General features: G+C 56.7%; 1 protein-coding gene across 5 annotated transcripts in view; it reads left to right on the top strand.

Moving 5' to 3' along the window:
- The first annotated feature begins 10,316 nt into the window (after positions 1 to 10,316).
- The window catches only part of PER2 (period circadian regulator 2), a 39,440-nt gene continuing 23,668 nt past the window's right edge, over positions 10,317 to 26,088 (top strand). The window contains exons 1-6 of one of the 5 annotated variants that reach the window (XM_027046302.2): positions 10,317 to 10,449; positions 19,270 to 19,496; positions 19,984 to 20,046; positions 20,883 to 21,037; positions 23,822 to 23,943; positions 24,753 to 24,954. In XM_027046302.2, coding sequence (XP_026902103.2) covers positions 19,288 to 19,496; positions 19,984 to 20,046; positions 20,883 to 21,037; positions 23,822 to 23,943; positions 24,753 to 24,954 — 751 coding nt within the window. In that variant the 5' untranslated portion in view covers positions 10,317 to 10,449; positions 19,270 to 19,287. Of the gene's footprint in view, positions 10,450 to 10,562; positions 12,248 to 19,269; positions 19,497 to 19,983; positions 20,047 to 20,882; positions 21,038 to 23,728; positions 23,944 to 24,752; positions 24,955 to 26,088 lie in introns of those variants that run through there. The other 4 variants (XM_027046304.2, XM_027046297.2, XM_027046296.2 and 1 more) reach the window with 4 other exon arrangements.

The raw sequence follows: 26,088 nt of genomic DNA, 5'->3' as shown, positions 1-26,088 counted from the left end.
TTTCAGACAGATTTGGAGAACGCTCGTCAACCTCCAGCCCAAGGTTTAGCCCCTAAGAATTAAAAAGCCTCCATTATCCTGGCATGGGTGCCATCGAAAGTTGCCTCAAAGGAGACATTGGCTGATGAGTTCTGAGTTTTAGAAGAAGTCCGGAGTCCTGAGTGGAGGACAGAGGGGAGAGCGAGAATGGAAGTTGGGGACAAGGTGGGGGGCCAAGGTACACAGTGTCCCCGTCCCAGGCACCTGGGACAGGTGGAGACTTTCCTCATCGGGTGACTGCCAGGACCCCAAGCAGCTCCCACCCAGTGCTGACCGGCAGCGCTGTTCCGGGGCCCCGTGTCCTCACCCAGATGACACGCAGGGATCCGCCGGGTCCTCACTGTTGGAAGAGCATGGGTAGTCCCACGTTCCAGCCCTGGGGCCTGTGGGGCATCAGAGGAGGAAGCGTCTGCAGAGGGACCAGGCCCAGGCAGGGCAGAGTGAACCCACCGGCCCCCCAGGGCCTCCTCCCGGCTGCCCACGCTAAGTCTCTGCCTCCGCTGCCTGAAATCCCGCTCACGAGACACGCAGGGCCTCTAAGCAAACACCCTTTGAAGGCTGTTTGTTTGTGTTTAAATCCACGTGAGAAAGAGAGCACAGGAATTAGCAACCCAAACCCTGGATTCTTTGTACAAGCAAAACAGGAAGGCCACGTACAGAGCTTGGACGATCCTTTCACTGCATCCACCCAACAGAATGGGATCACTCTTCCGTATTCCCTCCAGTGCCCCCCCATCAGCATATGTTTTATTCCGTCACGCGCACAAGACCCTCCGAAAAACACGAATTCTGCGCCGCCTTTGGGCAATGTCGCCGCGTCGACTTTGCTTTGGCTTCGCGGGTACGCCCACGCCCATCGCTTTATCTTTCTACCTCTCTGTGGCATCTGTGTCTTGCCGTGACGCTTAAAAGCCTCTGCGTGTTCCGTATGTCCAATACCACAGTGTGTCCTCCATCCCTGAGAGCTCACGGCTCTCGCCTCCGCTGGCGGTTCGCTGGGCTCACACCTGCACCCGGTCTCCATCGTCAGATTGTTTTCTGCGGTTTGTTCATTGTTTCCCTGACCTCTGTAGACTGTTTTCGTCATTTACCATGTTGGCAGATTTGCACGATAAATGCAAGGTTGGTGAATTTCCGGCCGTGGCTGCTCAAAATAGCATGGAGCTAATATTTATCTGATTATTGAAGACAAAATCTGGGAAATGAATCTTCGCCAGACAAAAATAGTAAATTTGCAATGAGAAAAAAAATCCAGGGCTCTGGCTGTTTTACTGCGCTGGTCCTTATTCTCTGTCTCTGTGAATACAGCCCCGGTCACAGAACAAGCCACTTAATCGGATACTAAACATCCTGTTCAAAATTAATTTTTTACTTTATATTTAGTAGTTTATAACATTTAAAACCATAGTTGTGTAATTATGAAATGTTTATAAGAGGGGCGCCTGGGTGGCTCGGTTAAGCATGCTACGTCGGCTCAGGTCATGATCTCACGGTTTGTGGGTTCGAGCCCCACATCAGGGTCTGTGCTGACAGCTCGGAGCCTGGAGCCGGCTTCGGATTCTGTGTCTCCCTTTCCTTCTGCCCCAATCCTCCCCCCGCCCCCGTCTTTCTCTCTCAAAAATAAATAACCATTAAAACAATTAAAAAAGAAATGCTTATAACCTATAAATGCAGATTAGATAGAACTTACAATTTACATATACAAGTACATATAACATAAGAAGTACCCATTAAGGAATACATGAAGGGCACTGAAAAATACAAAGAATAAAACTAATGTCATTCATGTTCCACAACCCAGAGAAAACCCACTGAAGTTTTGACATTCCTCTTTGATTCTCTCTTGTGTACACGTGCATACAAACATACTCCCCTAAAAACAGAGACTGCCACGCTCATGTACAAGGGAAGTCCATTTTCTTTTCCTAAACCGCAAGTCTGGGTCTCTCGAGCCAATGTTCCACATCAAGGGCAGGGGGACTCGGGCACAGCCACTGGCCAAGCCCACCCTCCCTATCACTTTGGAACAATCCGTCCAGCACTGAGACTTTCAGGGACCTCTTCCTGGCCTTTGACCCTGAGGGCTAGAAACGGTTCAGGCCAAGGTCCGCCCAATCGTCTGGCTCTCCAGGCTCAGATGGTGAGAGGTGGGCTGACAGGAAAGGTCTCGAGGGCCAGATCATTCCGGAAGGGTGAAACAGGGATGCCTGGCAGTCATCTCTCCTTCCCCGGAACCCTAATGACTTAACACCAGCACTTGAGGGAGCGGGGGCCCTCACCCGGAGGCCAGAAGCCTGAGTAGCCTCCTTTCTGCTGACAGTACATTTTATGGCCACAAAGAGCAGGAGTGGCTTGACTGAGCCCTGGCCTGTCCCTGCCACAAACAATGTCCTGAGGGCCACTGTTATAAATCCAACACGAACTGGCTCACAGCAGACTCCTCATGCCAGAAACCAAGGGTCTCACCGACTTTGAGAGCTGTTTTTACAACGGAAACCTGAATGAGATTCTTTTGTGACAACAGCCCCTTTTAAAATTGCCTAAATCTTTTGGAAAAATAGCCTTGTAGGTGCTGAACTTTGGGAGACCCGCTTCTCCTTGTAACTGAGCAAACCCAGACTATTTCCACAAAAATTTTTTTTTAAATCTTTATTTATCTTTGAGAGAGAGACAGAGCATGAGCAGGGGAGGGGCAGAGAGCAAAAGGAAGACACAGAATCCGAAGCAGGCTCCAGGCTCCGAGCTGTCAGCACAGAGCCCGACGCGGGGCTCGAACTCACGGACTGCGAGATCATGACCTGAGCCCAAGTCGGATGCTCAACTGACTGAGCCACCTGGGCACCCCAAACCCAGGCTATTTCTAAGGCAATGCTGGGTGGGCCGTGGTGACAGCCCTAGGTGGGGAGAGGTGGGCCCCTTCTCTTCCCGCATTTGGCCTTTGGAGGCATTGCCTCTTTCATAACCGACCCACGCTGGTAGCTTGAAATTGGCCACAGTGTGGTTATTTACACCAGAAAAACTGGCAAACGCTACAAAAATTTCCCCTTCAGAGAGCCAGCTGTTAAACGTTTACTAGCAGGCTGCCGGAGTCATCCCGGGAAATGATTAGAACGAGTTCTGGGGTACTTGCCAAAACGCTGTGTTCTAAATCACAGATGAGTGCCCCTGGGCCAGTGATTTCTCCTCCAGTTCAGCTGACACGGGACCTTCGTTCCAGGCCTGGAATCAAAGGGGGGCGGGGTGCTGAGGGCAGGCCTTGAGAACAAGCATCATTATGCAAGGCACCTGCTCCAGGTGAGAAGCTAGCAAGGACAGTCTGTTCTCTGGCAAGGTCAGAGGCACTACCTCTGCCAATGGGGAGGCTCCTGGGAACCTGGGGCTCTGAAATTCTCAGCTCATCTATCCGGCGGCCCACATCCATGGCCCAAGATCATTCCCTGTCTGACTCCTGACCTTGTACAGGGGACTGTCAAGGCTGTGGCTTTGGTCTCTTCTGTAGCTCTGTGAACCTTATAATCAGAGTCCAGGGCTGAGTTCTGACAGTCTACCCAGCGACTGCGGAAGATGGGGATCTGCCGGGCTGCCATGGAGGCCTTCGGGCTTGCACGCTTGGTCTGAGGTTGGCCGTGAACTGTCCTAAGCCTATCATTTGCTTGCCAAGGTCTCCCGCACCAACATAGGGAAACACCCTTCTCCATCATCAGCATCATTCCCATGGTGGCCTCGCTGATGAAGGCCCGCATCTGCTCACTCCCTCAGGGCCTTGGTCTCTGTGGTCCCCCATCGCAATGGACCGTTGGTGGAAACTTCCAGAAATGCAGTGCCACTGCATGATGGGTTATTACCCAGGTCAGCAAATTTTTTTCTGTAAGGGGCTAGAGAGTAAATAATGTCCGTTTTGTGGGTCTTATCCAATCTCTGCAGCATATTCTTTGGCTTTCTTTTCTCCCCTTTTCCTTTAAATAATGTAAAAGCCATTCTTAGCTCAAGGGCCACTGTCCCACTCACCACTAGGAATGGGGTCCCTATGGCTTTGAGACAGGTAGGCAGTTCAATCCCAAAATGAACCTCCAAGAGTGTGCTTTCTAGAACCTTTTGCAGTATCCAATGTCTTAGTGTAGATTCCCTAGAAAACGGAGCCTCGGGATAGGCATAAGAACCATCGCTTTAGGGGTGCCTGGGTGGCTCAGTCGGTTACACATCCAACTCCTGGTTTACGGCTCAAAGTTTGTGAGTTCGACCCCTGCATCGGGAGAATCCGTGCTTGGGATTCTCTTTCTCCCTTTCTCTGCCCCTCCCCTGCTCATTCATGCGTGTGCGCTCTCTCTCTCTCTCAAAATAATTAAATAAAAAAAATTAAAAAAAGAAAGAACGAATGCTTTAATCCGGAAGTACAATTCCAGGGAAGCAAGAGTGAAAGACAGGGGGAGAGGCAAGAGGAGGCATTGACACGCGGCCACTGCTTGCTGATGGCCACACGGGACAAACCAGACATTCAGCAGGTGCCCGTGCTCAGCCTACCGGGCTTCTCTGGACTGGCTGAGCAAAAAGCCACGCCTGGGGTCTCTGCCCCCGTGAGGGCAATGGGTGAGGAACAGGTGGGCTGGTGCCTTCCTGCCTCTCACTAGTTAAGTGTAAGGCCTTCCCTGCGGTGCCCATGGAGGAAATACGGGAAGAACCCAATAGCATGTATGACGGTGACTTTTCTGGGTGACGGAGACAGCTACCTGGGCTCTGAGGTCTAGCCAGCCCCAGATCATGTGGGACCCCGCCCCTCTCTGGCACGTACAGACTGGAGCACACGGTCCGCGATCTCCCAGAAGGGAGCACAGAGGAGCCGGCCTCATCCCTCATTCTCTTTCGCTTTGAAGGACTCACCCAGGGTGCAGGGAGGCCGGACCAGGAATGGCCTCATGGGGGGCCCTAGAGCCACACGTGCTCTGCCCACAGGAATCCCGGGCTGAGACTGTCAGACTGTGGTGTGTTCGCTCTTCCGTTTCACCCACTGAGTCTTCCTTCAGGGGGGCTAGAAGCTCTGCAAGGTGGCCCTCCCAGGTGAGAATGACAGGCTCTGATCTCCTAGGGGCCCCGGCCTTCCACTTTTGTCTTCCTTCACCACCGCCCCACAGGCCCTTGCCTACTGTTGCCACAGGCCCCCTTTCATCCCTCTCGGTCGGCCAGCTCTCTGTGGTCCAGGGCTTGGCAGGCCATCCTTTTCCCTCTGGGTGTCCTTTGTTCCCAAGCCATAGCTACACAGCTTGGGAGAAGGGCAGGTCCTCCCTGCCCCAGACAGGGATCTGGGAGGACTGTCCCATCCATAAGCCTGCCTCCCAAGGGGCAAAGCCCCCGCCTCCCCTCTCTGGAGGGCCTACCCACATGAAACTGCCCACTGCCTTCTGAGTCCAAAGAGTGTTGTCAGGGGGGCTCTCTGGATTCCCACCAGTGCTCTCAGGGGCTCCTGGCCTCCGTGGGGTGTCCTAGTTTACGCCCCGGGTCTGAGGGAGCTCCCCCACCGACAGGTCTGCCGAATTCCCTCGAGCTCGCATTCCAAGACGCAGGCAGGGATGCCCTGTGGACCAGACTGCTGGCTCTGCAGCAGGGCCCTGGGCTGGTCCCCACTGCCTGCCATCTGCTTTGCTCAGCAGCACTGATGTCGCCTCTCATTGTGCAGACAGACCACGCGGGCTTTCTGGGAGCTCCCGGCTCTCCTCTGAGCACCTGTGTACTCCCACCCATGAGGTCTCTCCGCTGCAGCCTGGGGCCCAGCAGCTTCCATGGTGCCAGGGGGTGGGCGTGTCCTTTTTCCCTCCTCCTCCCTCGTGGGACCCGACCTGTTGAGGAGGAGCCGGGAGATGGGCACACGGCAGGCTTTCTCCTCCAGCTCCCTTCCACGTGGGACCGCTGTGTGCCCCAAGGCTACTGCAGTCCACAGTCATCTGCCCTCCACCACCCCTAGAGGGGGTGGCTCCCACTCTGAGAGCGGTCCAAGAAGCTCTGGTCTGGGGACAAGTGTATTTTTTCCATGTTGGGCAGCAAGGAGAAGCCGGTGAACGAGGGCAAACACTGCGACTGATGCGCTGTGAGGCCCAGGGCAGAATTCACCGGAGGAAAACCGGAGGCAGAGACCGAGGCAGAATTCAGAGGGCCCTTTCATGCCGGGACAGGCACTGTGGGCCCGCATGGCTGCATGGACAGACACACAGTATGTGTTGGGACATGTGGAGGACCTGTGTTCCTGCTGTCTACACCCCTGAGCCTCTATGGATCCGAAAAGGAGTTACGAGGATTCAGGGGGCACCTGCCAGCCACGTCATAGAGGGAGATTTAGGGTGGGGAGGATGTTTAGGGGACGAGAGGGACACCGGAGCTTGGACTCTGTCATCACCTGGTCCCCAGACTCCACAGGCACAGGGTGGCGAGGGTGGCCGTGAGATCATTCTATGTAGGCAAAGGTTGTCCCATTTGGTGACATAAGACCTAGCGCCACACGATTCCTTGGTGCATCATGACATCAAGGGTGCTTTTGCAAAGGGACAGTGGGGATCTGGACACATGCCCTACAGAGGTGTGAGGGTTGAGGAAGAGCCCGCGTGTGGAACACCGAGCTTGTGCCTGACACAGTAAGCACGTGCTGAATCATGGCTCGTCAAGGGCGAGGGGCACCTTGAGGTCTGTGCCCACCCAAGAATGTGCAGCCCAGACCCCAGCCTCCTGAAGGACCGGACGTCCTGATGGGGAGGGGCCTCATTTGTCCCCCAGGACACGCAGAGCCCCAGTTCCCGACACCGCCCCAGGACGTCGTGGTTGGGGGGTGCCTGCTGGGCCCACCCCAGCACTACAAACAGCCAAGCTGAGGACACACGACGGGCAGAGTGCGACTGGACAAGGGACGCTGTAGCAGGGAGCTGCACTGTCCAGCCGAGTGGCATGCCAGCCGATGAGAGACTTCTGCCCTCTGAAGAAAGAGGCACCTCGGACATGGGGGTCGCCTCAGACATCGGGCATCACCTTGTACACAGGTCAGCTTGTTGGCCTGCTGTCTTTCCAGGAGACCGAGGGATACTGGTGGCCCAGGACCTTGGGGGGTGGGGGGCAGGGAGTTGAGCTGCCAGAGGCCAACTGGCCCAGAAGTCAGCCCTCAAGGTCTAGGCAAAGGTCTGGCCAGCAACTCCACCTGCCCCCTTCCTCCCCAGCCCTCCTCACCAGAGGGGACAGTTTTCTCCTCACTTTGTCCTTGGGCTTTAACGCCCTCATGGCCAGGACATTCGAAGTTTTAGTCCTTTCTCAAGTGACATGCTAGCAAACAGGTTTTGGGCTTCTGTTAAAACCACGTCTTTTATTTAGAAAGCAGATAATAATAACATAAGGAAAGCAGAATCTTGGGCACTAATATTTTCATTCACTTACATTTTTGGTTGTAAATTACAATAAGGAAGAAAGCAAGCGTATACAGATTGTTGTAGAGTGGAGACAAAGCTGTGGTGATTTAAATTATTTGCAGATCTGCAAAAATAGACTGATTGGGAGGGGGTATTGGAAAATAACAATACTGCCATGAATGAAAGGCCCCCTACACCTAGGTACGATTTTAAAAAACAACCAACCTCTCAGCAAACTGTAAGAGAAGGGAACTTCTCTACCTGATCAGGAACATCTACAAAAAACTAAACACCTGAGGGTAACATCACGCTTCAGGGTGAAACATTGAGCATTTTCTCCCTCAGACGGGGAATGTCCACTCTAACCAAGGCAGGTAAGTCTGGCCAACACGGTGCGTGTCACAGAGTAGTTGCCCAGGAAGCGCTGGCTAACTGAGCATCGGAATGAACGTGAACAGAGACTCTGCAAGGGCCCGGAAGGCCAGGTGCAGACGGGCCCTCCAGGCAGGGCGCAGGCATGGGTGGGCGGGGCTGACTTGAGCCACGCCCACCGGAGGAACCGGTGGTAGAAATGGACTGGGGGCTGGCGCAGAGCCGCCTTTGGCTGGGAGGCAGGGTGAAGGCTGACACCGGAGGCCAGCTCCTTCCACCGACAGCATTCCCCAGGTCTCACCATCCCTTTCCCCCAACTTCCTTCTTGCCAGCCTGCTTCCCCTAGTGCTAACAGCAATATGCTTGGCCAAGAGTTCTGTGCTAGAGGTGACAGCAACCCCAACACGTTTCTAGGTCAAGAGAGGATTCTTTCCACCCTCCCACCTAATGCTGCAACACACACACACACACACACACACACTCATGATTCTTGGTCCAGTGAGAATGGCATCCACGGACTAAGCCTGGTCCTGGGGGCGTCACCTCTTCTATGTTGCAAACAAAAGATCCAGTGAGATACATTTTTGCATAACCCCCAACACCTAGGTCTCAACAGTATTTGTGGAGCGAATGAAAGTTTCCAACAAGAAAAAAAACAACCTTGCAGGAAGACACTGAAAATAGATTAGGTTCTGAAGGGTCCTAGGGGTCCGCGATGTTTGATAATTTTTAAAATAATGGACTCCAACATCTTTCTACCAGATTGACAGTAGAAATAGAAAGAGCTAAATTTAGGGAGGAAATGTGACATTAGGCTACAGGCTGAATATGGAGTGAGACCAAGGAGAAGCTGAGCAGAAGGAGCTCTGTGATGTGGATGAGCTGTTTATTCTTGTTTCCAGAACAATGGAGCTCCCCGTTGACGTCAATGTACATGAAGAAACAAAAGGCCTTTGGGTGTGTGCAGGGTGCAGCTGGGCCTGGATTTACTTGGTGTGTGTGTGTGTGTGTGTGTGTGTGTTAGGCAGGGAGGCACGGAGGGTTTCTAGGTGTCAGTGTTAGAGAAACAGGAGGAGGGGCCGCTCTCACCTTGGAGTGTGAGCCACAGAGCAGGCATCCGAGGGCTGATGTGGGAAGAGCTGTGCTGATGAACTTGGTGATTGCCCAGTTTACATCTGTGTCTCACAAAGTTGTATACACACCTTGTCAAGGGGAGGGGAAGAAGTGGCTCCAACACGGGAATTCCTGGATGTGGGTTCGGCTTTGGGAACTAGCAGCTCAGTTTGCCTGCAGGCTATTGAGCAGGAAGAACGGGACCAGCGGAGGGAGATGCTAGGGCCCCCTCAGCCCTTCAGAGCCCAGCCAGCCTCCCCTGCCTGCTGAGACCCTGTAGTTACAGAGCCTGCTGCAGCTGAACTGCCTGGGAGCCTGCATGTGCTTCCATGTCCTTCAAGCAAGCCTCAGCCCTCCAGCTGGTCTGAGAGTAAGCTCCACTCTCTCCTGGCACTTTAAACAGAAACTCCGGCTTAACGTGCCCCCAGAAAACGCTTACTGAAAGAAAAAGTGGCAGCCAGGATGCTCCAGACCTACTCTCTCCCAGAACCCTGTACCTCTGGCCCACGTGTCTCTGTGGCTTGCGCCTTCTGAAAACCTCCCTTTTCCATGCTTTTCCTTTCCCCTCTTCAAGTGCTGCTTCCTCCATGGACCCTCTGCGGATAACTCTGGCCTTGGTGAATTTATCACCCACACCGCCCCATTTAGTATTTAAGTTCCCTTTTTATGAATGAGATGGTCTTTTTCCCCTAATGACGTGGTTGGGAGCAGGGACATCATTTATTTGGTACCCCCTCCTAGTAACAATGTCCCTATTTGCTGAACCAAAATTTGCAACACATGATCTCAAAAATAAGAAGCTAACCGTCCTGGCAGGAGTGGACCTCGGCGGCCGGGGTGGGCGTGCACCCGGCGCTCCTGCTGGGCAGCCCTGGCATGGTCCCCCACGCAGTTTCAGCGCCTAGGGAAGGATGAATGGGAGTGAGTAAATGAATGAATGGGAATGAAAGATGTCCGCAGGGAGTTTCTCGCGGGGGCGCGCCTCTGGCCCGTAGCCGCAGGTGGCAGCCTTCCAGGGCCCGGGCTTCAGCGGCAATTCGGCCGCCCCGCCGGCCGGTCCCAGGTGCACTGGGCCAGGTCCCGTCCGGTACCCAGCTCCCCCCGGCCCGCGGTGGTACGCGCCACTCCGGGCTCCCCTAGCCAGACGACGCCAGCTGTCTTGAATGGAAGACTCCGAGGCCGGAAGTGGGAGGGATCACTCGGGAGGACGAGGAGGGGGAGACGAGAGCGCCGCGTCTTCATTGAGGAACCGACGCGGTGAACATGGAGTTCCATGTGCGTCTTATGTAAAGAGAGCGACGGGCGCTGCAGCCAATGGACACGCGGCGCTCGCAGGCCCGACCCCTTCGGTATGCAGATGAGGATGAGCTTCGGCCAATAGCGGGAGGCGGGGGCGGGCGCGGCGCGCGCAGTCACGTTTTCCACTATGTGACAGCGGCGGCGGCGCTGCGGGCTACGCGCTGCTCTAGGCGGCGGCGGCGGGAGCCGGGTCGGCGGACCGGACCGACGCGCGGACGGACGCGCGGACCAGCGGGGACGCGGCTCGGTGAGGGCGCGGCGTGACACGGCGGGCGGGGCGAGCGGACAGGCCGGTGGGTGCCAGGCTGGGGCGCCGACCGCGGTCCGGCAGCCCGGCTGGCTGGTTACGTAACCGCCGGGCTGGGCCTCGGGCAAGCGGTCTGGGGTCCGGTGGACGAGCTCCGGGCGCGCGGCGGCGGCTCCTGCAGCCCACGGAGGCGTGATCCGAGAGTTTTCCGGGCCATTTGACTCCTTCTTGTCTCAAAGGGGTGGGTTGGGGTGAGTACTGTTATCCCCATTTTGCAGATGGAGAGCCTGAGGTCCAGAGAGCTTAGGCAACTTGTCCAAGGTCCTGGAGCTACCGAGTGACTACCACACGGGACTGTTCTTCTCTAGATGATCTTCTTTAATGAGCCGTGCCTCGCCTCCCTGTGCCCCATGGGGAGAGGGTCCTGGGAAGGCTAAGGCCACAGGTTCAGGGCCACGGTTCTGGGAACGTGCAGAGCCCCTTAGGGGGCTGATTTCCTGCTCTGAGGCCAAAGAGCCAAGTCTCAGGCTGGGGAAGGGCCACTGATGGACGCTGGTCTAGGAGCTTTACCTGGATAGCCCACGGGTCCCCTGGGCTGGTTAAGCAGAAAGAGAAGAGAGCTCCTGTGCCAGGCCAGACCTAGAGCCCGTGGGCAGGGAGGCGGCCCCACCCCCTTTGCCTCCCCTGGACCTCCTTGTATTTACTCCCTCTCCCCAGATTGAGTAGAAGGGGGTCCCACTTTGTGATGCAGCACTCACACCAACTTTTTGGGGTGTACCTTGGCTGCCAAGGCCCGGACATGGACCGGGGGCAGGTACTGGCCTGCTTAAGCGCTCCAGAAGGGCCAGGTAAGGGATGAGAATTGGGTTGCCAGGGTTTCTGTAATGTACACAGAAGAAAGCAGTTTGGAAAGCTGATTCATACAACAGAGACAGAAGGTACCCTGGAAATCATCCAGGGTAACACCTTGGCTTCACAGATCAGGAAACTGAGGCCCTCATCCCTGCTGGGCACGCACCAAGGAAGATCTCCAAGGTCTTCCCGTCATCCTGAGGGTCTTGATCTGGGGCGGGATGAGCTTCACACATTCTACAAAGGCCTGAAATTGGGTACTGAATGCTGAGTGGGCCAGAATCTGGGGAGAGGAGTCCCAGGTCCCCCAAATGTTAAGCGCAGAACCATGGCAGAAATTCCTCCATGAATACTTCTTACCTCCCCTGTCTGATGCCGGGGGGGGGGGGGGGGGCAACTGTCTTCTCCCTGGCTGCAGAGGGGCGATGCCCTGCCCCCCCCCCAGCCCCACTGGGGATTTCTTGCCCCAGGCTGGATTTGGCGGAGAAGAAACTGGGCTCTGTCTGAAGCCTCTAACTGGAAATTGAGTTTTTACATACAAAGTTCATCACTTTTTATAAGGTGTATGAGTAAAACGAGGAAAGGGACTCCTCTTTTTCTCAGTGGGAGCTACGTGATATGCCAATGCAGGGCTGGCGCTGTGGGTGTTCACAGTTATCTGTCACTGTCATCTTGGTGTGACTCACTAGGACAGAACTAACGCAGCCCAGCTTTCTGTGGGGGCTGAGGTGCTGGGCAGAGAGGGGGTGACTCAGCCACCCCTCTGGGCCTCAGTGTCCTCGTCTGCACGGAGGGGCTCAGATGAGCCAGCCTGCCAGGTCTGTCTCCACTCCTAGGCTTTTGGATTCTGGTTCCTCTACGGCTGATTTCTCCAGGTGCTTGGGCAGGAGACAGGTGTCTGATGCGCTCTCTCCTTCCTTCCGGTCACATAACATTCCCCGGTGAGGTATGTCCGCCATGCTTCGAAGAAAGTAGGAAAGGTTCCCTCTTTTGTGTTTCTCACGCACACGCTCGACTTTCAGAGAAATCCCGGTGGACACGCCTCTGTTTTTAGACGGTGATGTAACTTCACGGGGCCTCAGCAAACCACAGGCTCCGTCAGGTCACCGAGTGGCTGGCAGGACCTCTCGGCATTTAGTCCAAAGAACAAGTGACCCTCAAAACGACCTTATTGGGCAAAGCTCAGGAGAAACACACAACCCCTCCGCTGCGCATCCGCTCTGGGTGCCGGCCCCCATGGGAAGCTGGCCCACCTGCTGACCCAGCAGAGAGCTGGGGGGCTCGACGGGCCTCGGATGGGCCCTGCCCCTGAGCTGTCGTTAGGCCCGGCTTCAGCTCTGTAAGCCCGCGGTGTGCAGGTCTGCAACAGGCGTGTTACTGTCTTTCCTCGTCTAGAGCAAATCCCAAGCAGGTGGCGGGAGGCCCTGAGGGCTCCGGGTGCTCCCGCTGGGACACAGGCACCCAGGGTAGCCCCCTCCCTGCACGCTGGAGCCAGGAAGCTGAAGTTGCCACATTCTCGGTTTTAAGTTTCACGCCTATCCACGTTTGAGGCTTTGGAAGGCAGAGCCGAGAGAATCAAAAGGAGTCTCAGTGAGGCCGAGAGGCGCCTCTCTCCTGCCTTCTTCCTGCCATATTTGGTCGGCGTTTTCCCCAGTCACCAGGCCGTCGCCATGGAGAGCGCGGGTGTTTATCTAGCAGGACAAACATTTTCTCTGGATTACGGCAGGCTGGCCCTGGGGGAATCGGCTCCTATCAGGAAGTAGCAAACGTGTTATAATATTCGGGGTTGTAAAATACCGCAGGCTTTCAGACAGAGTCCACAGTGTGAGATCCCCGTCGTATAAAGTGTGAAAAGCGGCAGAAGTAACCCGGCCGGGAGAAGTCGGGCTGGCGATGACCCTGGGGGTGGATGATGGTTGGGGGGGGGAGCCCAGGGGCCTTCTGGGGGGGCTGGCAGTGTTCCACCTCCAGAGCTGGGCGCGAGGTATGCGGGTGAACTCGGTTTGTGGACGTACATCAAAACCTTACAATTTAGGACTTTTCTGGATGTATCTTAAACGTCTGTTTCAAAAAATGCGAGCACCTGAAGCGATGGAACCACATATACGCTGACTTCTGATTTCCACCAAGAGATGCAAGTGGTTCAAGGGTATTGAGTCTTGAGAAGCCGCCACCGTCCCCGAGGCCTGCCAGTGGCCATGGTGGGTAGACGGAGGACCAGGCTGTGCATTCGTTCCTGGGGCTTTTTTTTTTTTTTTTTTTTTTTTTTTTTTGCTATTTATCATGGAAACTCTGAATGCCTGTAAAGTAGGATGGTGTAATGAACCCTCATGAACTCATCAGCCGGCTTGGACAGGCTGGCTCCCGGCCCCTCTCCTTCCACGCCCCCACCCCCCTCCTGCCCCCCCCCACCCCGTGGTATTGTGAGGCCCGTCCAGACTGTGATCTCACTGTGGACTGTGCTTTCTAAATGTTCCCCTGTCCAGTCAAGACAACCCTCGCTAGTCAAGTGTGGTCATGTGACCAGGGTCCTTCCCTTGGGTCTGCCCATTCTAGGGGCAGAGCCAGGGGATGGATGTCTGCGAAGGGGGCAGCAAGGGGGCCTCTAGGGACAGGAGCACCCCAGCTTCCCCAGCAGTCTCCTTTTTAGCCTGGGTGTCTTTGCCTTTCTGGGGCCCCTGGCGCCCCAAGCTCTGAGCACCTCTCCCCAGGGGTGGAAACAGGTGTGCCCGGGGCTCCCCAGGTGCTCCGGGAACATTTGTGGAAGGCAGGAGGCAAAGTCCGCCCTGATGAGCATGTTGGTTTTGCCAAGTTGGCAAAATGAGGTCGGTCCGTCAGAGCCCTTGGTGCTGAGTGACGCATCTTCTGGAATGATGAAGTTTCGGGTGGTTTGGATGGTGTGTTCCTTCACATTTCTGCCCCCTCGTCAGACCCTCTTGGCGAAGATCTACCCTCCAGCTCAGCTGATCTTGTGGCCCCTACCCGGTGAATCCTACTCCGCCAGGCCAGGCAGGCTCCCGGGGGCCGGCAGGGCCACGAGGCGGGGAGCTGAGACACCAGCAGAGTGTGCGATGCCTCCGTCCAGGGGTGGGGGGTGGCCGGCTAAGCTCCTTGTCCTTGAAGTACAAGACAGGGACAGCTCTGGTGGCAGTGAAGTATCTCCTTTAAAGAAACACATTGTTTTGTCGCCCCATCTGTTTGCCTGTAGTGATTGGTGGTCCTGATGAAAGCTAGCCTTTGTTGGACACGACTGCGTTCGGTCAGCTGGCACAGGCTGGGTCACTTAACCAACGAGAGGCGGGTGCCGCTGTCACCCCGTCGTGGGTGAGGAGACGAGGCACGGCAGGCTCAGGAACCGGGCCGAGCTCACACCACAGGCAGGAAGAGGTGGAACCCACCAGAGCCCGTGCCGTGGCGGCTCACTTGACCCCTCAGCCTTGAGCCTCACTCAGCAGGGAGGACGGGCCGCTCGTCTGGGGAGGGCCGTGGGACGAGGTGGGTGACATCCAGAGTGCTGGGGCAGGAGGAGGGCAGCGGGGGGAGAATGCCCTCAGCGCCCCGGGCAGCCCCTTGGCACCTCTACTGAACGGCAGCAAGGCCCCTTAAAGGTCTCCTTGCTGCCACCTTGCCTTTACCCGTTGCCCTGTCAGAGCGTAAGGCAGATCTTGTCGCACAGAACTCCGTTTCCCATCTTACTCGGAGTAAAGCCAGAGCCCTGCCTGTGCCCCAGCGAGGCGCCCTGTGATCCACCTCTGACCTTGTATCTCCCTCCTGCCCTCCGCCTCGCCTGCTCTGCTCCAGACTGGTCCATCTTCCTCACGCGCCCCTGCCTCAGGACCTTTGCACTTACTCCCCGACCTGGAATATTCTCCCTGCAGCACCTTCCTGGCCCACTCTCTCACTCTCTTCACTCTTACAAGCAGAGTCCAGGCGGAGACCCAATGGTAGCATGTCACTGGGAGGTGCAGTCCCGGGGCAGCAAGAGTGAGGGGAAAGGGAAGCAGAGAAGGCTCAGATGAGGCCCCGCTGAGAGCACATCCCGCTGAGACGGTGCCCCTCCGAGACGACGCCCTGCTTCGCAGATGCCCAGCTGGTCTCTCAGCCCCCTGGGGCCTTGTCACAAAGGCTATCCAAAAAAAGGAGGAGAAGGAGAAGAAAGGAAAGCTTCGGAACTCCGTCCAAGGGAGGGGTGCAGGGGTGCCTCCCTGCTCGCCGGTCCTCTCCCCCATCCTCCATGGCCAGAGTTCACGTCCCTCGGGCCCGTTTGGTCCGCCAGGCCCTCTGGCGGCAGCTGGGGAGGAGCAGCGGCCACAGGCCTGAGGGAGAGCGAGGCCGAGGGGCCGTGAATCGGCACCACCCGGGGTGGCGGGGCTCAAGGACAAGGTCAGACGTTGCCGACGCACAGGCCCTGCCCGGCGGCCCACCCGGCCTCTCCCACACAGCAGCCCGTAGTCTCCTGCCCTGCTGCTTCTCCACAGCACTTCACAGTTCGTCCACTACCTATGCCGTTCCCTTGCTGATGATCTTCTCCCCGTTGGAACATAAGCTCCACGGGGACAGGAAAGACACCTGTCCCCATCCCTGACCTACTCCAGCCCGAAGCGCCACGTGCCTTAGGAGCGCGTGAATCAACAGAAGGCAGCGCCCAGCCCCGCCTGAGTGCCGTCCGTCGCTTTGTTGTTATTTCCTGTCCTGTGAGGTGTTCCTTTGTGTCTTAGAATCTTCCTACATCAGTGGGTCTTGTCTTCCTCTTTTCAGGAGGTGCATAGTATCCCCTAGCACAGCTGTCCCAGGCCTCATGCCTTTAGCAATTTGTGCGGGGCCCTGGGGTGACAGCAGGGAACGACTCAAAGCTGTAGCACACCAGGGCGGAGGGCAGGGGGAGTCCGGCAGCAGGCAGCGTCAGCACCATGGAGGAGAGGAAGCCAGGCCGGGGATGTGGAACAGGTGAGGAAGTCAGTGCTGTTTGTGCAGGGTGGACGGGCTGTCTGCAGGATGGAGCCTGCGGGCACCAGGGAGCAGCACGTGCAAAGGTCCTGAGGTCGGAGCTCAGTGTCAGGGCCGAGGAGGCAGCCAGGGAGGCGTTGCAAAACTGTGGACCGTCGTGCAGACCGAGGCTGTGCTCTGAGCCGGGGGAGCGGGGAGGTCACTCACTACTGTGTGGACAGGTGAGGCACACGCTCAGATTGAAGTCGAGGCTGGCACTGGCCGGGGTGCTCATGGTGGACCAGGTGCCCGAGATGACCTTTGGTGGTTTGTGCCTCTCCAAACACCACACTCGGGTCTTCGTGCAGGTGTGTAGACCCTCCCATGGAGCGGAGGGGCTCCTAGCAGTGGGAAGGGGTGCAGATTATAAATGTTGCTGAACATGCCCAGAGTCCCCTCCAGAAAGACTGAGTTAGTGACCACAATGCACAGAAGTCCTCCGCCTTGTGGACACTGGATGTCGTCAGTCCCATTAATTTCTGGTAACCTCATCCTTTGCCTTTTCCTCGTGACCACTGAGGTCGAGCATCTCTCCAGCTTTCTAGATCTTTGGTGTTTCTCTTTGTGGGAATACCTGTTCTCAGTCTCTGGTCTCTCTCTCTCTCTCTCCCAAAGTTAACACCTTTCATTCTGTCACCGGATCAGCCAGAACTTGCCTGAAATGTTAAAAACAAACAAGCGAATCGGCAACACAAAGGCTGAGTAGTAGACTTGTTGTTTTGTTCCTGACTTTGCTCGGGTGTTGTGGGTTCTCTAATCCAGGACCCCGCTGGCCTGCTGCTGAGGCCATAATGAGCAGGTATGCTGGGCGGAGATCTCCTCCCTTTGACCACAGCCACCTCCTCTCTGAGCTGAATGCGGACTGTGTCTTCCACCCAAGACTCACATGACTTTCCATCCTTTGTAGGTAATCTACTTGTTTCTCCTGTTTGGATGCGGGTAGATTTTTTTCCCCCCGGGAACATCGTTTGTCATCGGGATGTCGCTGGCTCTGACCCGTCTCTAACTTTGCCTGGTATTCAGGGAGTCCTTCAACCAGCAGGTGGGAATCCGTCTTCACCCACGTTGGCTTTCTTGGGGTGTATCTTTCGTTTTAATCTCTGTTTTAAGGTGCGGTGTCTCTTTCAGGAAGAGATATTACCACAGGTGAAAACACGAGGCTCCGATAGCATCGCCCTTTCTCTTGCCGCTTTTCAAAGTTCCTCGCGCTCACCTCCCCATCGCTGAGGCCATCTTGTCCGTTAGGGACTCTGGACTCAGTCTCTCTGGTGTTCTGTTCTAAGGTGGCATTTTCTTCTCATTCTGTGGCTTCGGCTCATCCCTCATTACTTGTTTCCTTGAACCCACCGTTTCTTGATTTTTATTTATGATACGGAGTAGGTGCCGTCCTAACTCTGCTGGTCTCCCCCACGCCGTGTGGCTTCTGTTCATCTGGTCTTTGTTGCACATCTTTTTAGAAGCCGCACGCTGGCTTTTGCCCATCTGTTGGTTCATGTGCAAGACGAGGTCTAATCACACCTGCTGTTTTCCGGAGAGTAATGTGGTTGGATTCCCCGTGGGTGCCCGTCTTCAGGAGCAGGTGGACACGGGATCCAGCCCTGTCACCTGCCATGCGTGGCCTTGAGTGGGTCACTGGCCTGTTTTCTCTTCCGTAGACTGATACCAGGAATGGTATCCTATGTGGTGTCCGATGATGAGTGATCACGAGGGTTACGTGAAACACTGTGTCCATAGCCTCTGCCATCAACCGGGTGTCTGCTCTGTTTCTCTGAGCACATGGAAGCCGTGGGGACACATTCTGTCCCCGGGGACTCCGCTCAGTCAGGGCACCTCGGCTGGGCCCTCTGGATCTTCCCTCCCCGCTCAGCGCCTAAGGGCTGGCCTTCCAGGCCTGTGCCAGCAGGGTCCCCTCGCTTTCTGGCTCTCTGACCGCTGAGGGCAGGAGGAGAGAGGAGCCAGGGGTCTATGCCCCCAGCTCTGTTCCCCCAAATTGCAGGTCGTCTCGGTTCTTTGGTTTCATGACCCTCCTTCCTCCTGCCCCTCCGGCCGGGGCTGGGGGCGGGGCGGGGGGGGGTGGTTTGTGGAATAGCAGCTGCCCCTCCCCCACCTGCCTAGCTTTTCTTTCCCGAGAGACCCTGAGGGAGACACCATCCTGGGTCGTCCTTTCCCAGGGACACCTTTCTACCCATCCCTAGGCTTCCGGTCAGGCCCCTCCCCCCTTGCATACTCACCATCAGCTCATTCTCATGGTTGTGTTCCAGGGTTGTCGCAGAAACCTTAGGGCTGGCCTGGCTCTAACCTCAGCCCCCTCCACCCTTCCGCCCCTAATGCGCCAAAGTTTCCGCATAGTACGGTGGTGAGGACCTGTCCGAACGCAACAGAGTTCACTCGTCTGCTACCTCGAATCCTTCAGTGGCCTCACGCCGGTCCCTCTCCCTCCACATCCTGCGTGCACTCACCCCTGTGCCGCTGTCCGGGCTCCCGCCCACTCTGCCCTCCTCACGGGGCAGCGCCTGCCCCACGGCCTTCTCTCTCCCAGAGGGTCTCCCCCGCCCACAGCCTGGGCTCGGGGTCTCCTGCAGCTTGTGATGCAAAGACTTCTGAGCCCTCCTGCTCTCCCAACATCACCTGGGGAGACTTGTAAAATGCAGGTTCCTAGGCCCCACCAGCCATCCGGTGGGAATCCGTGTTTTTGCCAAAGCTCCCCGCGTGCCGGGCGGTGGTCATTGATGCTCTTGTCGCCTCCTGACCAGGCCGTCGGCAATTAGAGACGTCTGGGGGCTGCGGCCACGCGATTCATCCACTTCCTAATTCAGGGCAGGTAGGAGCTCAGTGAACAAGAACAAAGATTGCCCACGGTTGACTCTGACCGCGCCCGGCTTACTTAGCGGACCGTGGAGACAGATCCCAGTGAGGTGCCCCACGCGGCGGCTGCGGTGACTGAGCTCTTCGAGGCCTGATGACATTTCTCTCTTTTCCCAGCTTCACTGTGGAGCCAACATGAACACATACGCAGAATACCCCCCCAGCCCCCCGGCCCAGGAGCCCGTGGAGCCCCCCCGGCCCCATGAAGCCCCCCTCCAGGAAGACGTCGACATGAGCAGCGGCTCCAGCGGAAATGAAACCAACGAAAACTGCCCCTCAGGGCGGGGCTCGCGGGGCAGCAAGGAGCTGGGGGTGCTGGTCCGGTGGCCTGTCGCCCCCCCAGGGTAGGTGGGACCCTCGGCCCACCGAGGCCGGGCTGGGTGTCTGTTTTCTCTGTATCTCATCCTGTTGGATCGCTTTTGTGATCTTTAAATCACGATGGCCCGGTTTTTCAACATTAAAAAGAGAAATCTCATTAACCCAGAATAACTAAAATGTACTATAGCGATGCGACTGTTGGTGTCGAGTATCTGGTTGCGAGTAGACAACCGCTAACGAGAGTGGTGAGGTCTTGGGGGCCGAGGACTCGGGAGCCCTGCGAGCGGCCGGGCGGCCTCCAGAAAATGAACTTGCTCCCTCAGTCCTTCTCGGAACACTTAGTTTTCCTGGTATCTGAAGGTTTTATGCTCCCGCTTTCCCTTTCCCTCGTGTTTTTCCTCAGTTGCCTTGCTCTGGTATAATCTGGATCGTTGTCTCTGGTGGGATGGGGGAAGAGGTGGGTGGAGCATGCAGCCCTCTGAGTCTGGCCTTACCTCTCACTCGTGCTTACAGTCCAGATGCCTTTGGCCTCCTGATGGCGAAGTCTGAACACAGCACGACGACAAGTGGCTGCAGGTGAGGCCGGTTAGCATCCCCTTGCTTTCGGGTCTTCAGAGACATGGAGATTTGTTACTGGAGGTTATGTCCCCCTGGAACATTCCGCGCCCGCGTTAGGTGTTTGTGACACAGGCATCCTTAACTTCATATCCACAGACATTTTCGTATGACCGCTGGAGCAGACGCCGGCTCTTAAGCCCGGGTGTGTGGGCACCTAGCCACCTCGCCCTAGAATGAGACCTGGTTTCTAACCTTCTTCCTGCAGCACCCTCTGCTCTTACCAGGAGGTGCCCACCTGTTCTCTCTCTGTATCCTTAAGTTTAGATGTCCTTCTTAGAACTTTCCTCTCTGAGGACTTCTCGTGTTCCTCATTCACATTCCTGCCCCCCGGGAAACCAGTTTGCTGTGCTCTGTAATGTCCATCACCCGATGCTTTTCTGTCTGACACGGGTCAGGCAGGCAGGGCTCCCGAGGGGTAGCCTGCTCAGCCAGACTGCGGGTTGACAAGCAGGCCATGCTGGGCAAAGCCCGGCTCTAGCCAGGGGGGAAGGAAGCCCAGGTGAAGGGGCTCGTGCCGCACTCACTTGGGTCAGAGCAGTGGTCCCCAGCCGGGGCGTCTCGTCCCCCTGCAGGAGATGTCTAGCAGGGTCGGGAGACAGCTCCGGTTGTCACAAGTGGCGAGGCGATTCTGGCCTCTGCTGCTGAGGCCAGGGATACTGCGATGCATCCCACAGTGCGCCACAGAGAACCACGCAGACCGAAATGTCCTGGGGGCCTGGTGCAGAAATGGGACTAGAGGCACAGGAAGGAGGAGTCAGGAAGCCAACGTGTGATGGCTTTCTTTAATGCCACAGCAGCGAGCAGTCTGCCAAAGCAGACACGCACAAGGAGCTGATAAAAACCCTGAGGGAGCTGAGGGTCCACCTCCCTGGAGACAAGAAGGCCAGAGGGAAAGCCAGCACGCTGGCGACCTTGAAGTATGCGCTGAGGAGCGTGAAGCAGGTGAAAGGTAGGTCCGGCCGCGTCTTTGATCCAAACTCGTAGAAATCCGTGGGGTGGTGTCGACTTTCTAAAACCCAGTCCTGAAACTGCAGAAGGAAATTGTGGAAGTCTGGGAAAAGGCAATGATGGGAAACCTTAATTCTCTGGAAGTTTTCTATTGTACTTGGCATTTAGAGAGAAAAAAAAGAAAAACAGAAAAGCAGCTGATATAAGACGTATATTTACAGCGTTAACGCTTCTGTGCTCTGGGCTGGGGTCAGGTCGTGCTCAAAAGAGCACAGCTTCCTCCAGGCTCAGGTGGGAGCTGGTGGCCCTACTGTGTGAGCAGCTCAGAGCACGGATGTGAGTTGAACTGAGGGCCGGTGGCTCCTTTGAAAAATAACAAGAGATGCTCCTCTCCTCAGTTGGTTAAGCGTCCTACTCTTGATTTCAGCTCAGGTCATGAGCTCACAATTCGTGAGATCGAGCCCCATGTCAGGCTCTGTGCTGATAGTGTGGAGCCTGCTTGGGATTTTTCTCTCTCCCTCTCTCTGTCCCTCCCCAGTACATTCTCTCCCTCTCTCTCTCTCTCTCAAAAATAAATAAACTTTAAAAAAAAAAAAAAAAGAGAGATACGAGGGAGGCTTTTGCCAGATCTCACCCTCACAGGACAGTATTTTCGGGTCCCTGCTTTAGACCTTCTTGTTTGTGTAAAAATCTCCATGTGAGTCTCCGTGTATTTGTGTCTTTTCACCCAGGAAGCCAAGCAGGGAGCCTCCTTCCATCACAGGCCCCGCCCAGACTCCACTCCCACTTGGGGGCATGTTTGGATCTGACTCTCAGGTGGCAGATTATGTAAGGGCCCTTAGGGCTGCCCGTGGTCTAGACTAAGGCTTCCACCTGAGGGTACCTGTGCCCAAGTCCTCATAGATGCAGTGCGGGAATCTGAACAAACACTGCAGTTTCCAAAACCTTTGCATCATCCAGCTCAGACACTTGACATTTCAATAAACTCCAAGCCCCTTAAGTAACTGCCGACAGAGTGAGGACTTCCTTCACTCACTGCGGCTGGACTTCGCACTGAGCAGGTACCCCGCCCCCATCTCCTGGGACTCAGGCAACCGCAGGTGCCTCTGTCTCCGGGACGGGTAAGGGGCACACTGCCCTAAGGACACACACACGCGCGCACCAGCTTTTCTAGAGAAGCAGGAACTTGACTGCTGGGTGAGCCCTTCTGCAGACATCCATCCCGAGGAGTTTGGGCTGTGACCCCTCTGTTTGGGTCACCTCGGGATGCTTTAGCTACGGGACAGTCAGAAAGGTTCGTGCAGCCTCGCCTTTTGGTCTGTTGCTGGGAATGGGGATATGAGCTTTGAGAGTTTTTTTAAATTTCCTGCAGTGCTTGAGAGAGAACAGCAGAAAGCTTGGGGGAAGTATCCCTGATCTTCGAGCAGTGAACCCTCAGGCGAACCTTTCCGTTTTGCTGGGAACCCCCCACTCCTGCACTTTGAGGAATCTCTCAGCTGTTTTGGTCCCTTATGAGCAGGAAGCAGAGACAGAAGAAAGGCCAGCATCTCGTTAGAGCAGATAAGAGGGTACATGTCCCTCTACCAGGGACCCCCAGCCCCGCTCTACCCACTTGACCTTCGTGTACCCGTCACAGGCACGCGGGGGGCCCAGTGGACCCTGCACAGTGAAAATGTGGGTAAGAAGAGAAAAACCCGGGAGGTTGAGATAAAGACTCAAACAATGGCTTTGTTCTGTTATCATCAGTTACTCCCTCCAGGCAGGGCTTACGCTCACGGCACGTTTGTCACTAACGGTGATGGATACGAAGCCATATTCCAAATCGTCTTCATATTTCCTGACGTTTGAACAACTCTTGTCAGAAGGGCGCCCTCGCTCGCCAGTGCAGTCTGGCGGAAAGGTCCGGTGCTGGGCATGGGGGGTCTGCAATGTGCGGTATCCACCGGCCTCCTGGGTGCCCTCGTCAGCCCCAGGTCTCTCTGCAGGCTCCTGTCTAAACCTGTGTCTGTTTTTTGAGGGTTAATAGAGTAAAAACAGAAACCATGCTCTGCCAGCCCACCCAAGGGCGCTCACAGACTGCAGGGGTAGGGGCTTCTCTGAAGGGCGGGGCTGCGGCCTGGGGCGGGGGGGGGGGGCAGCACCATGATAGTTGCCCTTGAAAGCTGTATGTCCTGAGATGAGTGGATTCTGTCCGGATGGGAGCGCCAGGGCCACAAGGAACCACATACTGGGGCCACGGCCATCCTACAGAGAGACTCCCTTGTTGGGTCATGATTAAAGACCTTGTGGGCAAAGTGAGGGTTAGGGGGAACTCTCCACCCAGGTTACTTAAAATAATGTGTACTTACCGTTTGACTTTTATTTTATTTTTTGTTATTTATCTTTTGAGCAACAGAGAGAGTGTAAGCAGGGGAGGGGCAGAGAGAGAGAGAGGGAGACACAGAATCCGAAGCAGGCTCCAGGCTCCGAGCCGTCAGCACAGAGCCCGACGCGGGGCTCGAACCCACGAGCCGTGAGACCGTGACCTGAGCCGATGTCGGCCGCTGCACCGACTGAGCCTCCCCGGCGCCCCATGTACTCACCACGTTAGAAGTTCTGTAATCGCAGGTCTTCGGGGTTTTCAGGGCAAATGAAAGATTTCTGTTTGCTTTGCCTTCACATTTCTCTTTCCGTTCTCTCGGCGTCCGAGGAGGCTAGTGTGCGTAGCCCCCCTTTTCCGTGAGAACAGCCGCGTCCGGACGCACAGAGGCGGGAGCCGTTTTCAGCCCCTTGGTCTCTCCCGCAGCCAGTGAGGAATACTACCAGCTGCTCTTGTCCGGCGAGAGCCAGGCCTGCGGCGCCAGCCTGCCCTGCTACACCGCGGAGGACATCGAGGGCGCCACTTCCGAGTTCATCGTGAAGAACGCAGTAAGCGCCCCCCTCGAGCGGAGTCTCCCCCCTCCCCCCGAAAGCCGAGCCCTTGATCCAGGTGAGCCGGTTAAGCCACTGCAGGGTTCCGGGGGGTCAGGAGATAAGTTCGAGCATTCAACGAAAACAAGGTCAAGTGGGCGATTCAGAAGCGGGTCGTGTAGCACACTCTTGCAGCTTTCTGTGAGGCTGTCCTTCTCTCACGGCGACTCCGCCCCATGCCTTGTGCGTGTAAGAGTGAGCCCCACCTTGACCGAGCAGTGACCAGGTGATCTTAGGCTCACTTTGGGGCACCTGGGATTTGAACTCAGCTCCCGAGACTCCAACGCTCATGCGTTTTTAAGCAGTCTGTTAGGGTGGGGGCACCCTTGGGGATCTGGGGGAAGGGGAGCGAGTGCTCCCTTCCCTGCACCCCTACGTCTCAGTCAGAGAGCAGGCGTAAGGGCAGGTGGGGACCCAGACATGCTGGAATCGTGGCAGAACTGGCCTGGAGAGTGGGGCTCCCCAGTCCTTCCTGTGTCCTTCCTTCAGTGTCCCCACTGCAGCTGAACCCCCCCCCCCCAGAGCTCCCCGGGCCAGGGCTCAGGCTAGCCAGTGGGGAGGGAGCCCAGGGCAGGAGCCTCTGGGGCTCCCCGGGAGAGAGATGGGCTGGCGGGGGAGAGGGAGAGGGGTAGAGGCGAGGAGAGTTCTGGCCAGGGCTGAGGAGGGGGACCAGACGCCTCCCCTGAGCCCCCAGTCTGTGGCCCCGGGGAGGGACGGCCCATCCGGACCCCATCTGCTGTCCCCACTGAGCCCCTTCTTCCTTCCAGGGCATGTTTGCTGCAGCGGTGTCCCTGGTCACCGGGAAAATCCTGTACATCTCCGACCAAGTTGCCTCCATCTTTCACTGTAAAAGGGACGTCTTCCCCGGCGCCAGGTTCGTGGAGTTCCTGGCGCCCCACGACGTCAGTGTGTTCCACGCGTCCACCACGCCTTACAAGCTCCCGCTCTGGGGCGTCTGCAGCGGAGCAGGTGAGGGCCCGGGCGGTGGCTGAGCGGTGGCCACCTGGCCTTGTGTGCCAGCGGCACGGGGGTCGTGGGGCTCTGGGGCACGTGCCACATCTCACCTCTGCCAGAAACCGGCAGCGCGCCCCTGCCCGACAGCTGTCGAGGCCAAAGACGGAAAGCTGCTCGCTCAGGATAAACTTAGAAAAGTAGTCTTTTCATGAATTTCAGAGAGGGAAAGCCGTTTGAGTGAGAAGACTCTAAGAAACATTAGGCATTTTAGAAACGAAGTCGTTCTGAGAAGCTGGGGTCTTGGCGTGAACCCGCAGAGTGCAGAGACCGGGCCCTGTGTCCTGCGGGCGCCATGGCGGTCAGCCGCAGTGATGTCGCACTGACGGGCGGGCGCTCCTCCCCTCGGCCAGGGGCAGCTTCATGCTGGCGGCCTGCGACGTCCTCCTGGGCTCAAACCACGAGCTCTCCAGGCTGGTCAGGCTCCAGTCTGCACAGTGGCGAGACGAGTCTCAGCAGAGACGTGGCACGGGGTCCTGGCAGAAAGTGCCAGACAGGGGAGGGGCCCAGCCAGCTCAGGCCTTCCCTGAAGCCTCTCCACACTTCCAGGGACCAGGGAGGCCAGCAGAGGCCCCCCTTTTGCCGTGTAAGGCCTCCACCATCTGTCTACCTGTCCCCTATGGGGCTCTCGTCTCTCGGAGCTGAAGTTGAACCGAAGGGCAGAAACACTAAGGAACCGGGAGGGACGGGACACAGTGGGACTCAGTGTGACTGTGGGGGTCATCCCAGATAGGCGTGACCTCAGTCGTGATCTTGGCTGGAGCCTGCCCCGGGGCCACATCGCCCAGAACCGGCTCCCGTTTCGCCCTTGGCTCGGGGGTCAGCATCTGTGCTCATATCACGTGCTCCTCAGCCCCACTGACACCGTCTCCTGCATCGCGGGCCCCTGTCCCCACCTGCTCCCTCCTCCTCCTGCCGGCCGGGCCGCCACCCCACCCACCACAGCTGCGTGGCGGAACCTTCCCTACAGCAGACAAGCCAAGCCGGGAGTTGGCCGTAGGGTTGACTCGTGAAAGGAGACACTCACTTTTGGTTTCAGATATAGAGCCGCCTGCCTTCTCCCGGAAATCCCACCGAGGACTGTGCAGTCAG

Source organism: Acinonyx jubatus, chromosome C1 (genome assembly GCF_027475565.1).
Source record: "Acinonyx jubatus isolate Ajub_Pintada_27869175 chromosome C1, VMU_Ajub_asm_v1.0, whole genome shotgun sequence".
Lineage (NCBI taxonomy): Eukaryota > Metazoa > Chordata > Mammalia > Carnivora > Felidae > Acinonyx > Acinonyx jubatus.
This window is presented reverse-complemented; position numbering and strand designations above follow the sequence as displayed.